A 16,593-nucleotide genomic window follows, 5' to 3' on the forward strand; every position below is an offset into this window, starting at 1 on the left:
CAATTATGAAACAAGTTCTTTCAAGTTATAATCAATCTTGTTAACCCGGATATTTATTTGCATGAACTTTTTAATCATATGTTTTGAAGAAACTACTATTCATATGATTAAAATATCGTTGGCATACAGAAACCAGGGGAAAAAAATCCATTGAAAATCTCATATATTTTGAAAAAATTTCTAAGTCCAGAATGTTACACCTTGAAATTATTCTAAGTCCAAAATTGCATTTAAAAATGACTAAGTCAAATTTCCGCATATTTTACACACATTTTCCACATCATGATTTCCGCATTTGCGTAAAATATGCATAAAAATAAAAAATCCACATATTTTCCGCATTTGAAAATGACTAAGTCAAAATTCCGCATATTTTACACACATTTTCCACACCACCGTTTCCGCATTTGCGTAAAACATGCGTAAAAATAAAAAATCCACACATTTTCCGCATTTTTTCCACACTCGCGGAACAACTGCGTAATTTGTCGGTAAGGGTAATGCTTCCACCGGCCGGGGGATCGAACCTGTGATCCCTAGGTTCCCAGTCGGACGCTCTACCACTGAGATAAAGAGAAATTCCCCCTTAAGCTCGAAGCTAGAAGGTGACCTTAATCATATGTACAATAAAAATCTGCCACATATGTATATATGTGTATTATAGAGCTAGTGCGTAACCAAAAATGTTTACCATTACTCCCATCAGGTTTATCCAATGAGTCGGGAGTAAGGAAACTTATATTGAATGTGGGAGAAAGTATGTTTTCAACACCTATAGTAATGATGTCTATGATTTCCTTATAGTTATCAACAGAATTTTTCTCTGAAAATTAACGCAGAAAGAAACCACATGTATCACATATTTCACAAAGTTTGGTAAAGATTCTGCCTTTTTTGTAGTAACAAATGCTAATATTATGTTTCCACATCAGAAATATCCCATGGCTGAGCTTCTGTCTTCAAAACTGTAAGGAAGTTCATTGCAAGTCTGTGGAAAAGTCCAAACGTTACCGTGATGAAGGGAACAAATTCTTCCAGCTGAAGAAATATGAAGAATCGTTGCACTGTTACCTGGAGGTATCTATAATGTTGCCCCCGTAATGTCTGTCCATTTGTCCATTCACACAAATATTTCTGGAGATTATTCAAAATTGTGGAGTCTTAGATTCCTGAAACTTAGCATGGTGATACACTGTTTCATTAAGAGGTGCAGTTTGAAGTGTTTTTGGTCTATAGTTATACATTTCGGATATAGACTATAGCTTTAAGCATCTATGGGATATAGACTATAGGAGAGTCTCGTACTGGGATTCGTACAAGATCAGGCTCCCAGCAGCTTGTAAGCAATGTCTGTACACGTCTGCGAATAAACCCAAATGGATCCTTTTCCCAAGTTGTCAGGTCATTCTAAAAGGCTAACACTGTTGATGTTTAAGTATGGTTGTAAATGGTAGTTGGTTGATATCCTATGGGAATAACACCACATTAACTTGAATTCGGGAATAAATCTAAGATCGCTCCTGGTCAAGGCAAAGGTCACTGTTATGGTATATAGGCTGTACATTGTATGTCTATCATCCAAATTGCAAATCTTCTGACTGTAAGTGTAAGACAGGTCTGTGACTCAATATAAGGGGTTCCACGATACGCATACCTTATGATACCATACGTATCGTGGTACAATGCTTATGATATGTTACTTATAACAATACAAACATATGCTTGAAAGGTCAACTTCATAATGATGGAGTGCTGATTTTATCAATTTTTGTCTTAAACTTCAATAGTAAACTTTATCAACTTTTTTTTTTTTTAAATTTCTAGTACTGGGGGTGGGGGTATGCATTTAAAATGTATTAAAAATAAAAGCCATCTTTACTTCAATAGGTAATTATTGTTTGAATGAAAAAAATGTAAAATTTGTGCTATTTTGTAGGCAGTTTTGCATGCTCCAGGAGGTGATAGTACAGAGGACCTAGCTTTAGCCTATGCCAATACGTCGGCTACATTCTTCCATCTACTGAAGTACCAGGTTAGTCTGACATATCTACATCAATGTTGGCTGCTATCTTTCACTCTTTGCATAAGATGATTAAAACTTAAAGAATAATGATATTTATCCTGAAGCATAGTAGCTTGCTTTCTGTCACGTTTGTTTAAATAACTTTGATCTTGACCTATTTTAAAGGTTGCTGATTTGAGCAGCATCACATTGAATAAAAAGTGATCAATACATGTCTATTGGGCCTTTTGTTTATATATTTTATACGAAAAGTAAAGCAATTTTTATTGGTTATTTGTAACTGTCAAATGACCTGCCCTTGCTTACCACTTAGGCCTGCCTTGCCAACATCACAGCAGCCAGGGAGAGTGGTTACCCTGCCCGTCTGCTCCATAAACTCTTCCTGCGACAGGCCCAGTGTCAACTTCACTTGGAACTCGCAGAAGAGGCTTGCTCAAGTAAGTATAATTAACATACATTCAGACTGCTTCAATAACTTTACACCAGATAGTTGTCTTTAACAGGCAGTTTGACGTCATTTAAATCGGGGGCATACATTTCAACTAACCCAACACCGAAAGCTAGTAGACTTAAATCAGGACAAGAGATTTCTTTTTTCATACTTACAATATATAGGTAGGGCAAGTGGAATTTTTCATAGTTTGCCTGTGGGCTAGTACTTTAAATATGAAATTGTTCAAAATATGATCGCTTTATTGAAATAATTGTCTTTCACAATAGTAGGAAAGAAATTCTATTACTTCCATATAATATCATTTTCTGTGCAGGTCTAGAAGCAGCAAAGCAGCACCTCAAGAGTTTGAAAGACATAGATGAAAAGAAAGCAGGTGAGGTTGTTTGATAGCATACAGCATCCTTGATACTCTTGGGGTTACACTCACTTACATTCTCTGCCCCCCTGGAATATGTAATGACAAAATTGAAGGCTCAGTGTACGTAACCTTGTGGATGGACAAGAAGACTAGTTTGATTCTTTGATGTGCATCAATAAAATCTTGCAGCCACGTGGTGGTAAAATTGACAGGCTTTGAGGTTAGAAGGAGATTATACATCTGGTGCAATTTTACAGGTTGTTAAAATAATAGCACAAATATGATCTGCAGTTTTCATATGTGGACAGAAAATTTATTCTAATTTCCTGTCAGTTGTGATAATGTTTTTTTGTTTTTTTTTCATTGCAGAAATATTTCTTCGTGAAGTTTCAAGTTTTGAAAAGAAACTTCAGAATGCAGCTTTCAGGTAAGTTATAATTTCAAATTAATAAAAATTCAAAATATCTTTATTTTGTATTTGGTATTATACAATGTAGTTTTTCAGGAGTAATAAGGCCTGGGTTAAATTTCCTAGGATAAGATAAAGCAGAGGTTAGTTTTCTTTTGGTGACAGGGATGAGTTTGAACTGCTTTATCACAACCTAGTTCATAGGTTGTCACAAATTATTATCCATGGTTATAGGGCCTTTGCAACCAGCCCATATTTTTCTCAATTCCCTGGGGAGGAAACAGCCTGTGCTGCCATTTCGGCGCTCACAGCTAGCATTCTACAATTCTAGCACTGCCCAATCACATACTCATTTACAGCTGAGTAGACTGGACCATGCTGAGTTAAGTATCTTACTCAAAGATACAACACAGTTGTGTACCAGGTACAAAGATTTATTTTTCTACTAGATATTTTCTTTTAAATAACTGTTAATAAACAAATAATATATTTAATTAATTAATGACATGAAAATGTAGATATATGCGTCAAAGTTTCTTGTTGGAAGTCAATTTTCCAGGCATTCTAGACATCATTCGTGAGGGGGGAAAATGATGCCGAAAATACTTAAGGATCCCTGTACCACTGCTAAAATGTGTACCTAAGTGTTGGAAACTATTTTTTCCCGCATGACTATTGCTTTGATAAATCGTTTTTATACCTTCGTCAAATTTGACGGTAGTATTATGGTATGGGGTCGTCCGTCCGTCCGTCCGGCGTAAACTTTTGTTTGTCCGGCAATCTCCTCCTACATTTTTCAACCAATCTCTTTGAAATTTGGTATACATTATAATCATGATATGAAGTTTTGTCTCCCTTAAAAGAATTTTGATTCGACAATTTTTCCAAAAGTTATTGCCCTTTGTTCATTTCAGAATTTGATTTTTTGTCCGGAGATCGCCTCCTACATTTTTTGATGGATTTCTTTGAAACTTAATAGGTTAAATAATCATGATATGTTGTTGTGTTTCCTAGAAAATAATTTTGATTCGACTATTTTTTCAATAGTTATTGCCATTTGTTCATTACAGTATTTGATTTTTTGTCCCAAGATTTTCTCCTACATTTTTTATAGCATGTCAGCCAACCACTCTTAGAATGATGCAGATCTTATTTCAATGTAAGAAAGTATATAACACTATATGGCATTCGACGGTTGTATTTTGTTCCGCCCCGCGGTACTCTTGTTGAAGAGAAAGCAATACTTTGCAGGACTTCAGTGCAGTAGGACAGGGGTCCTTAAGTTGAAGGGTTTTTTTCTCAGCATTTTCAGCCTGAAAAAATTACCTGTGAAAATTACATAGTTGAGCAAAATATGTGGGTTTTTATGGTACAATAATTTATTGATCAGGGGCCTGTTCGTTTATGCGGAACAACCGGTATGTCCATTTTTAAATGTAACATTTTTGGTCATAAATCCTTGCGGACCTGCAAATGTTTATGCAGGCCTTGCAAGGCTTTGTCAAGGCTCGCCTGAAAGCAGCATCAGATTACTAGGGCTGACCTTATTTCATAAACGAACGACTCTGGTTCAACTAGTTTAACCGTTTGGACCGTGATAAATTAAAACACCCCTGGTTTCTCTTCCACAGTAAAACAAAAGCTGATGATGGATCAGTGGCAGAAAAACCCAAACTTCCAGATATTAGTTACGGAAGAAATCCAGTGGTTACCCAAGCCACCAGTGCACTAAAAATGGAACATACGACAGAAAAGGGGCGCCATTTGGTGGTAAGTTTATATAGATCTTTCTGTCACAGTAGCTTATACATATTTAGTACATCACATGATAATTACTAGGATAGCTATTGGATAAATACCCTTGCTCTATTTGGTATAGTTAGCATCCGCCCTTGACGACGGGAACTATACCTGGAGACGGGCACTATACCTTTTTTTTGGACCGCTGAGACTGCGGGAAAAGTAGCGTGACGCCAAGAGTTGCGCCCCTTCTCCTAGGGGGCGCTGTACATATTCTACTTTCAGTTCATTGTTGTCGTCTGCCAAAATGGCTTTGAGATTCGGGACCGGGAATGCCGATTGCTTTGCAGAGGCTCAGCAATGTATGAAAACGAAGCAGGCGACACAATTTGCAGTCACAGTTAGTACAGTCATGTGATGTACTAAATCTATTATGACCCTTTCCCTCGGGAACAGTTCTCTTATAGTGTTGTCTGGGGAGGTATAGTGCCCTCGCCTAACGGCTCGGGCACTATACCTCCCCAGACAACACTATAAGAGAACAGTTCCCTCGGGAAAGGGCCATAATAGAATAATAATACACGTATTAGCATATTTCCTATACTAATTCACCTGGTATGCAAGTACATCTTGAGCAGGTTGTGTAGACAGAGTGTCATGTACAAAAATAGGTCACTCATACCTACTAACCCCTGAATCACCCTATAGGGGTCATGACCCCCATTGGGAAATTCTGTGTGATGTGATAATGCGTGACAAAATGTTCACGTCAAAACAACATATTTTGTGTCGTTACGGCATAACATATATGTTGTGTCTTCTGCTATTATTTAATTAGGACATTTTTTTTTTTCTTAATACATAAAACAAATCTTTTCACACATTTTGTATCATTACATTCTCTCTTCAAAATATGAATTTCCCTGTGCATACGGGTAGTTTGAGTTAATTGTAGTAAACTTTGCATCTTTTGTCATTGATGCCCCCTGGGAGCATGAACTCATCTAGAAGCTCCTCTATCTATTTCTCCCTCTCATCTTTATGTTCTACATTGGAAATCGGACTGCCAGGTTGGAAACTGGAAAAAGAAATTAAAAATAAAAAAATACATTTCTGTTAAATACAGGTATTTGTATTGGTATAACATATGGGTCCATACATATTTGTATTGGTATAACATATGGGTCCACACATATTTGTATTGGTATAACATATGGGTACACACATATTTGTATTGGTATAACATATGGGTACACACATATTTGTATTGGTATAACATATGGGTACACACATATTTGTATTGGTATAACATATGGGTACACACATATTTGTATTGGTATAACATATGGGTACACACATATTTGTATTGGTATAACATATGGGTACACACATATTTGTATTGGTATAACATATGGGTACACACATATTTGTATTGGTATAACATATGGGTACACACATGTTTGTATTGGTATAACATATGGGTACACACATATTTGTATGACTGCATGCACATTTTTAAGCAATCTCACAATCGATATCAGAAGCATTTTCATGCAGGTTTTGGTAAAATGATCATGATCTGCCTTTGTGCAAGTAATATTGCTCAGCTTTGAAGTTACTAAATAACCACTTTGTGTTTATAACCTTGTCGTCAGATTTTGTGAAAATCGTTAATCGTGCGTACGTCTTGATGTCGTAAAGAGCACCCGATCCTACCGAAAAATATTTAAGTATACAGTTTACAATAAAAATGATTGGGCTCAACATTATTATGAAGCCACTCAAAATCTTTTCCCCACTAAGTATTGTGAAAGCAGGCATACTTATTCTATTTTCTTACGTTGAACGCCGTCCAGATAACGGTTGTGCATGTGAAATCGAAATTACTACGATCAGTAATATATGCACTGTTATAATAGTAAATAGTACTCACCTTTCAAATTTGCCTGGCTTCCACGAAAGGGAGACCGCCATTTTGAAACATTTCGAATAGTGTATGGACTTTATATATATACATGAATGCTAAACTTCAGAGACACACAAATTGAACACTTCCAGAGATACTTATACGAGCGCTACGGCAGCGGGTGATTCCAGGTCATGTTGACGGAATGCGGGATATTTGTATCACCCGTGCGGGTCATAAGATGGTCGCGTGTTATTGGTTAATTTTGCAGGTGTGACTCGCAAGATGCAGGTCATTTAGTAGGTATGGTCACTGTGATCTATGGCTGGAACTTTGACCTCAATTTTCTTGGGCATATTTTATACTTATTCACCTGGAGTGTCCAAATTTGGTATGTAAGTACATCTTGGGAAAGCAAAGTGTCATGTACAAAAGGTAGGTCACTGTGACCTATGGTTTGACCTTGGTATGCAAGTATGTCTTGGCAGGTGGAGTGCAGAGTACAAGAAGCATGTCATTGTGAACTATATCTTGAGGTAGATAAAGAAATTGAAACCTGTGAGGGATATGGATTGCCTTGTTAGCTCACTTGTCCCTGGCATGGTGTGGCGTCCGTAATCCGTCCGTCGTCCGTCCATTGTCTGGCGTCAGCTTTTTACTTGAAACAACTTCTTCTCAGTAACCAAAAGGCCTAGGGTGATGATATTTGGCCAGAAGCATGCCGGGATGAAGGGCTACCAAGTTTGTTCAAATACATGACCATCATCCATTTTCAAGGTCACAGGGGTCAAATATGTTTAAAACCTTTAAATAACTTCTTCCGAATAACCAAGAGGCATAGGGTGATGATATTTGGCCAGTAACATGCTGGGATGAATGGCTACTAAGTTTGTTTAAATAAATGACCTTCGTCCATATTCAAGGTCACAGTGATCAATATATGTTTAAATCTTTAAATGATTTGTTCTGTATAACCAAAAAGTCCAGAGTTATGATATTTTACTAGAAGCATGCTTGGTTGGAAGACTTTAAATTCTGTTCAACCTAATGTCCTTGTTCGACATTCAAGGTCACGGGTGTCATATGTTTAAATATTTTAATAGGTTCTTATTAATCAAACACTGATATTCTGCCTGTAGTTGTATTTTAGTCCACTTTTAAGAGAACATGTGTGAAATTAATACCAGGTGTGCGATTCAGGCCCATCGGGCCTCTTGTTTAAGTTGGAACATACATTGCTAGTTATGATGTGCAGCTTGTGTCGTATCTAAAAACTGCACATGGCAATAAATCATGTGTAAATGCAATATGAAACTGTGAGTTTACATTTCAGCAAATACCTAGACAAATCACCAGTGTTCACAGGGGAAATGGATATGCGCGACATTTGACTATTTAACCCTTTCACCCATATGTAACTTTAGTAGACTCTACCATGCATTGATCTGGATGAGTCCATTATGGTATACAGTGGTGAAGGGGTTAATAATGTACATGAGATTTGATCATGTATCAAGCGTACATTGATTAAACCTTTCACAATTTATCTGTTTTTGTCTGTGGTTCATATTCCATCTGGTTTTGAATATAACAACTAGACATGTGTTGACGGAACCTATTCAATATGATTTCCTATAAGAAATGTTTTTACATCAAAGTTCAATATGTCTAATTAATGTGGCTTGTTTAAAACAAGCACAACAGTAGTCTTGTGTTAATAAGAGGAAAGTAAGTAGAAGGTCACATAGATTTCTCTTACCCTGAACAGGTTTATCCACACTTTTGCCGTTGTGAGATTTCCTTGTCTCACCCTAGGGTTTAGACGGGGGAATTCCCCTATTCATAACAATGATATGACGTCACGTCAACAATACAACGACGCCACGTCAACAATCCATCAACGTCACGTCAACCCTGAATTAAGCATGTAACATTATCATTACATTGTGTATATAATACACAATGGATGAACAGGGTAAGAGAAAAAGAATCATTCACCTCCTTGAGGGTGAGATAGGGGAATCTCAACCCTCGGGGAAAGATTCTTAAGTTGCCAAACACTAGGCAAATGACTAATAGTACTACTTCGTGATTGTCAGAAAATTTCAGAAATTTCAACCTTGTGTACCAGTAATAAAGGAAGCGTTGTATTGTGGACCGACACTGTATTGTAGACAGAGACGCGGTAAAGACAAGGCGTTCCACCCCTCATTGTTGAAGGTCATTCACTCCTGTACAGGATACCTATGGGAACCAGGGACTCTTGGGTTGATATTCCTACTATATATCTATTAACCTCCCTCCCCCTTCCCTAATATGGTCAAGTTTAAATTTTGACCATTTAACCTTGACCAATTACCACCGAGGTCAGGTGTAGAACTGGATGTTACCATAATATGTTGTAAACATGAAGTATTTCTGTTACGAAGTTCATGAGATTTCTTTGTACAGAATCTTTTTGACTACAAAAGTTGTTAAGTATGACCTATGACCCTTTAAACTTGACTGTTGATCACCATAATCTAATCAGGTGTAGAACTTAATAGTTCATACCTTGGTGTAAATATGATTTGTTGTATAAGAAAGGGGATTTAATGAAATAATTAGCTCATTCATCCCTGAAATTTCATAATGAACTATTCCAACCTTTGAATTGGAAGAATTCAAATGTGTCTTCACGGGTGAATTATGAATTCTGTATCGCTGAAAAATTAAATTTTCATATCATGGTGATATTGTAAAATTATTCTTTCGTTGCCAACATTATTTCAGAAGATGATACAGTTTAACTTGAAGAATGAATTCTAGTTATTAGTGACAGAAGAACAGTTTTCTAAAAATGCTATGTGAAGACAGCTTTAGTGTGAAACTGTATATCAGGAGACTTTTTGGCCTGTCAAACTTCTGCCCTTCGCCCTTAAAATCAATTTTTACCCAGTGTAAATGTCATCTTTCACATTTAATTACAATGCATATTTTGTTGTTAATTTAAATTCACTGTAATGATAAAATCATCCTCAATGTAGAGGGTGAAAAAGATGAAATATAAACTGCGGCGAAAATTTCTCATTTTAAAGTACGGTTCACTGTGATAGTGTGGTATAGACAGTGTGTAGGATCATGATACATGTTTTGTTAAGACTAAAATGTGTGACCAGCAAGCGATGATCGATCTATTTTTTTTCGCTGACTGGGTTGAAGCGAGGTGTGAAAAATTTACCTGGAGTGGACAGGTGATTACCTAGGGCGATGTACAGTTAGCCGGACCTATTGCTTAATTGTCCAGGTGTTTCACACGGACAACCTACCTGAGGTTTTACCTTGTATTATGTAAAATCCATTCACAACAGAAAAAAATACCATAATAAGCGGTGTCCCACCTTTGACCATATCATAATTAGCGATTTCTTTTTTCTTAGTTAAAGAAGGAAAAAAATCGGTACATGGGAAAATATCATAAAAAACGATATCATAATAAGTGGGTTCCACTGTACAAATAAATACCAGGAAGTACATACAGTATACAGTGATATAGGGTCACTCTAGGTGGACAGATTCAAGGATGATTTATAGAAACCCATTGACAAGTCCAAACCTCGTTAATTCTTTGGTCTGGCTGAGATTGCCTGGACGAGGAAAAGTGTTTCAGTGTACCCTAATCCTTGTAAAGGGGTGTTGCTATCTTTTGTATTTGCTAAACACACACACATCAAATTGGTCTACCAACATGCATCCACTTCTCACGTTCATTTGTCATGTATTGTATTGAACACATTGACAACGAGCCTGGTAGTTTGCAATAAGACCTATATGGGTATTATCATAAACACGGGCCATATATCTGTGATGTATATCGGCTTGTGTCAATGTTGATGCTTTGATCAATGGGAATCTATCGCTGTGTGGACGCAGGCAGAGAGTATATTGAAATGCCACGGAAAGTATTAGCTTTATCACCGAATCCTCATTTAGAGCAAACAATTAGGCACTTGTTTCTGGTATTGACGGAATGGACTGTTTGAGTTAGAGCCTTACGGTAAACACTGGAGCCCTCCACGAAACAGTTTTGCGACAAATTAATGCATTTTTAAAACACAAATTAAAGTTAGAAGTAGCATGTGTTTTGTACTTAATCTTTAATATATTCTTTGAAGTTAAATGTTTCCGGTAAGTGCCATGCTTTGAGCCTTGCTTACGTAAACACATTTGGTTTATATGGTACTGGAGCTTATACATTAAATGTCTTTGTGTCCACGTTGTAATAGAGTAAGATTCCCAATTCAAAGTCTCGGTGAAGTATTTTAGCCGTTATTTAACTGATCCTGTATTTCTAAATACCTTAATATATTATTAAGTATAACACATAAAGCACCTTTTAAAAGTAAACACCTGGAGACCAACAAGTACACAATATACTTTTGATATAATTCCCCAGTATTACCTGGGTACAATATTACACAATGTTAAGCTGGAGAAAGATTTCCCGGGTTGGGGGTCAGACGTGACGTCATTGTTTGTATTGGATAGTGTGCGTAGCTCCCGACATGCTTTAAGTAGAGGTTCGCCCTTTTTATCACTGACTTTCATGTAAATAACAACTGATGTTTATTTATGTCACAAATCCAATGTAATGCTTGCAACACTGTTGGCACAGTCAGTAAAGCCCACAGAGCAAACCTCTACAACTTCACATTGAGTTCGCCAGCATAACACAGGGATTTCAGCATTTAAATTCTTGCTCTGTCTGTTCAATGGAAGGAAAGACCTTTTACGAAGAAATCTATAAACAGTGAAAGCAAAAACCAGTTACATTGATTAGATAAGGAACATCCAAATAAGATGGATGAGAATTTTGTTTCTTGTGGCTTGAAGGAAACTATTCAAGGATGATAGGACCAAGAGTTGAATTGATTGCTTCTGTTTCTGATATCCTTATCTCTAGATACTGAACGGTGTGTAAACAGAATCTCGAGTATACATCACCTGTTATCACACCAACTGGTAACCTAACTCTGGCAGACAGGTAACCCAACACTGGCTGACGGCCAGGTGAGAAAAGGTGCAAAGTGATTTTATTGGACTTGAATTTTTAGCATTAGCTGCAATTGATTACATTCAGTCTGTAAAGCTGAACAGGTACTGCTGAGGTGTGTAATCCTCGTTAGACAGATTGAATTTTCCATTATGATGTAGGCTGGGACCTTACACATGGATTTTAATAGGTACAAAGGATTTCCACCTCCCCGCCTATTTCACAGTATTTGGATTTACTGACATCCAGCTGTCCGGCGTGCTTTATAAACATTTTGCCTCGCTGATAGATGCCATTGAGATTCAGTAATGCTATTAGAGTCCGGAGCTCAAAGTTATTGGAAAAATTACTCTCATGTGGAACATTGAACAAAAATGGATTTCTTTTGTTGAAAGTATTGAGGTAAAAAGGGAATGACGCCATTTCAGGTTGTTCTATCGCCGTGCCAGCCTGTTTGCATTGTCTCCATCTCACAAACTAAAGGATTAAAATTGGATTATTGAAGTCAGGAGAAATCTGAAGTAGTCTTGTGTTTGAAACAATAGCTTTTCTACCTATATATAGACATGTTACTAGCTACACATAATATATGAAAGACAGATAGATGAGTTCAGACTTAAGCAGTTCTGCCGTTAGTAGATGAGACTTTCTGTGAAGAATAGTGATATATGATATAAATGATATAGATTTTACATGATGAAAGCCAAGTGGGAAGTAAAGGGCATTGAACATCATCCAGCGATTCGCACGAAAAAGCAGAACAATGTTGCCGCTAGACAGATGGAAAACCAGATTTCTTTCATGGAGACCAAATGCAATTCTCAGACGGCAAGGTTGGAACAGTCGATGAGAAATCTAAGAAGACAACTGGACGAAATGTCGCAGGAAAGAGAACGTACTGGACAGGAACGCGCAAGACAGCGAATCACGTCAAGTTATACAATGCGTCAATACTCTGTGACCCCAGATTCAAACAAACTCAAGCGAAACTCAAACTCGTGTGAATTCCTTGTGCCGCAAAGGAAGTATCAGTGTGTCCATTTCCCCTGTACAGCGCCTACGTCCTATCACACCATCGGCTTCAGGATCGACCCCGACAACACTTCCTGGGTGCCATGGAAACAGCTACGACACAATCTCAGTGATACAGCTTTAGCTGCGATGGGGAAATCGGCCATATTGAACACTGGGATTTCTAGATTAACTGCACAGAGGAGGTCAGAGTTGTTAAAATTAGAAATGGAGAGTCGACGAAAGAAATCGGAAAAAGAGAAACCACCGTCTTGGCAAGTGAATTATGGCAAGCCAACACCGTACAAAAGATTGAAATACCCTGTAAGGCTAGATCCGATAGACATGACATAGTGAAATCAGATATGTTTGTTTAAATATATTTGACTTTTGCTCAAGAAATCTTTTAAAAACACTGACTTGACACTAAACCTTTTAGGGAGTTTATTGCCCTTCGTCAGCTGTCAGTATATTGTATACAGTTTTAGTAGCTATTCTTTTTCATTTGATTCAATGCTGCATTGTTTGTATTTTAACTGATATAGACAGATTTTGTATTGGCAGATACAGACAGATTTTGTATTTTAACTGATATAGACAGATTTTGTATTGGCAGATAGATACAGACAAGATTTGTATTAAGACAGGATTTTTGTTTACTGATACAAGCAAAATTTGTGTTTATATATGCAATTATGTGTCTAGAATTTAGACAAATTTTGTATTTGTTGATACAAACATATTTTGTATTTGTTGATACAAACATATTTTGTATTTGTTGAAACAGGCAGATTTTTTATTTGCAGACTAATTTGGTAGGTAGTTTGTTAGGACAGGTCATGCAGATTATAGTCTACAGAATTTAAGTATTTAACTGTGATGTGATTATTTTGATATATTGCTGTTAAAATATGCTGCCGGTTTTAAAGAATGATGAAATAAACTTGGTACTGTTTAGTTTTTTGTGGGGTCCTTTCTGATAAGATACACAATGTAGACCTAATTAGAAACATAGAGGTTCACCAACGAGTGATGGTTGGTTATCATGTTTATCTAACTCCAGTAAGTTAATTTTCAAATTGTATTAAGACACAAGGTTTACCTAGTGACTTTTGCAATTTAATAAAGGAATAACGATGAGTTTGGGAGCCTTTTTCTTACATAACATTCATATTATTATGTATTTATCACATAATGTACTGTGTTATCCAGTGAATATACCAATGTCAATTTTTTTTCCCGTATTTACCCATATCATATGACCTATCAGCCCTGTGATTGGTTGAAAGTTTCAATTGTGACGTCACACCTAGGACAAGTACATGAGGTCATAGACTTGCACACTGTATCAAAATGGCGGCTTTTTACATTTCAAGGTTGCATGAAAATTGTCGTTTCACACGAATAAATGCCACAAATCTTGGTTATGTGACAAAAATGATTTTACACTCGTTTTCATTTCATAAGAAATTTATGAAACTCGTCACAGTTCTTTTCATTTTAGCTCGCCGTAGGCTCGCTAAATCAAAAAATTTGTCACAAGTTTCATAAGTCTCGTATGAAATGGAAACTCATGTAAGATCCTAGCAAACAATAGGTTTCTCTTGAGAATACATCATTCCAATCGGGGAAACACTTACCATGAATTATGACATTACAATAAAAGATGACATCACAATGCTTTGTTACTTGACATCATTATAAAATGATTGACCAATGAAATAATGTCCAGGGTATTACCCTCTGTGAGTAAGGATGAAACGAAACGAAAAATATGTATCTTTCAGGTACCCCAACTGACCCTAGTTTTTACCTCTCTACCTAACAATGTTATCTCACCAAAACGTCCCATTTGAACGTGTCTAAAATCATAAGTGTCTTTATGACACATGAAAATTAAATACAATTGGTCTGAATAACTGATTTTGGTGATTTTTAAAATTTCCACAAATTGGCCCATCTCAAAATAAAAACAAATCCCAATTTTATTCAGTCATGTTACCTGAAATATACAGGTGTTTTTTTGGCCTGACCAAAATATTTACCAACTCATAGCATATTTATCCAATGAGATGGGAGTGAGGAAACTATATTGTGTGGGGGAGAAAAACAGATCTACAGCAAAACGATAAAAACTGAAGTGCACGACGTCAGTCAGTCTTGCATTAAGTTTGTGCCTTGACACAAATGCCAACTGATTTTGTAGACTTTTTCAGAATTACGGAATCTACATGTGGAGAAAATGGTGATCATGTTCGACAAATACAAACATTCACAGGACAGATGTGCAGACTAGACATTTTTAAGATGGATTACAGATTTAGGAAAATGATGTCTTACTTTTTCCAAAAAACATTTCACAAACTAACTGTCTGAGCATTGGAAGGATAAAGAGATTCTTGCCAAATTAAATTCGCTTTGATCCTCCTATTAGCATGTACAGGAACAAATAGGCAGACCAATGGTAAACATCACATGTCAATACTTCTGCTTACTGTAGGCCTACTGTGGTCTCATTACTTAGTAATGATTAGGTTTAGTGTGATCTGTTTGCCCAAGATAATTAATCACTTGGGTCAATGTTTTTTATTTAGTTTACCTTCGTTAGTGACGTACATAGTTCTTGCTATCTGTCAAGCTCGACATTTTTTCCTGAAAAAAACACTTTTAACTCATTCACCTCTGAAATTTCATAATGAACTATTCCAACCTTTGAATTGGAAGAGTTCAAATGTGCCTTCAGGGGTGAATGAGTTAAAGGGTACCAACGAGTTCAAATATAATATTACCATTGTCACTATTGTGAAATGTTTTAAGTCCTTTTGAGGAGCCGTGGTGACCGAGTGGTTCAGGCGTCTGACCATCTACAATCACTAGCCCTCCACCACTGGATCGCAGGCTTGAGGCTTATGTGTCTGTCATCCGGTACCGACAGCAAGTCGTTGTTTTTTTCTCTGGGTGTTCTGGTTTTCCTCCAAAACCAATTCCTGGTACGTCCTTAAATGACCATAGCTGTTATATAATAGGACGTAAAACACAAATAAACCAAAAGTCCTTTTCAAAAGAATTATTCTATAAAAATGAAATATTGCAATGCATTTTACAAAATTCTTGTTTGAAATGTGAATGTTTGAAAATATGAATAAAAAAGAAAACATAAAAATGACATATTGCAATGCATTTTACAAAATTCTTGTTTGAAATGTGAAAAAGAAAACATAAAAATTGAAGGGGTCAATCTAGCTCACAAACTTAACATTGCAAGGCCTACACTATACATGTACCAACCTTTCCATCCAGGAATCATAAATGCAATGCATCAAAATAAGTTTTCAATTTATGGGCTACAGAACATGTACCAACATTGAATCTTGAAATCTTGAAATATACATGATGACAGGGGAAGTTACTCTAAGCCAGTAAAAACTCCTTTTGGCTGCTACATCTTTTATATAGAAGGGAGAATACTCCAGGGCAAAAAACTCTGAGTGGAACTCTTCTTTGAGATTATAACTGGTACAGTGGTACCTCTACCTTAATATATATATAATATATTTTTTTTTTTACAAGAAGTACATGCACATTTATTACACAATATCATGTAAGATCATTGCATATTTAACACTTTCACCACTGTGGACCATAATAGTACCAAGTATT

The 16,593-nt window shown here is 36.5% G+C and overlaps 1 protein-coding gene across 1 annotated transcript; it reads left to right on the forward strand.

Moving 5' to 3' along the window:
- The first annotated feature begins 11,443 nt into the window (after positions 1-11,443).
- Positions 11,444-14,131, forward strand: LOC110459932. The gene has a single exon (XM_021512442.1). The coding sequence runs from the start codon at positions 12,616-12,618 to the stop codon at positions 13,285-13,287; it is 672 nt and encodes a 223-aa protein (XP_021368117.1). The 5' UTR covers positions 11,444-12,615; the 3' UTR covers positions 13,288-14,131.
- Positions 14,132-16,593: the final 2,462 nt, after the last annotated feature.

Source organism: Mizuhopecten yessoensis, unplaced genomic scaffold (assembly GCF_002113885.1).
Source record: "Mizuhopecten yessoensis strain PY_sf001 unplaced genomic scaffold, ASM211388v2 scaffold10275, whole genome shotgun sequence".
In the NCBI taxonomy this organism is placed as follows: domain Eukaryota; kingdom Metazoa; phylum Mollusca; class Bivalvia; order Pectinida; family Pectinidae; genus Mizuhopecten; species Mizuhopecten yessoensis.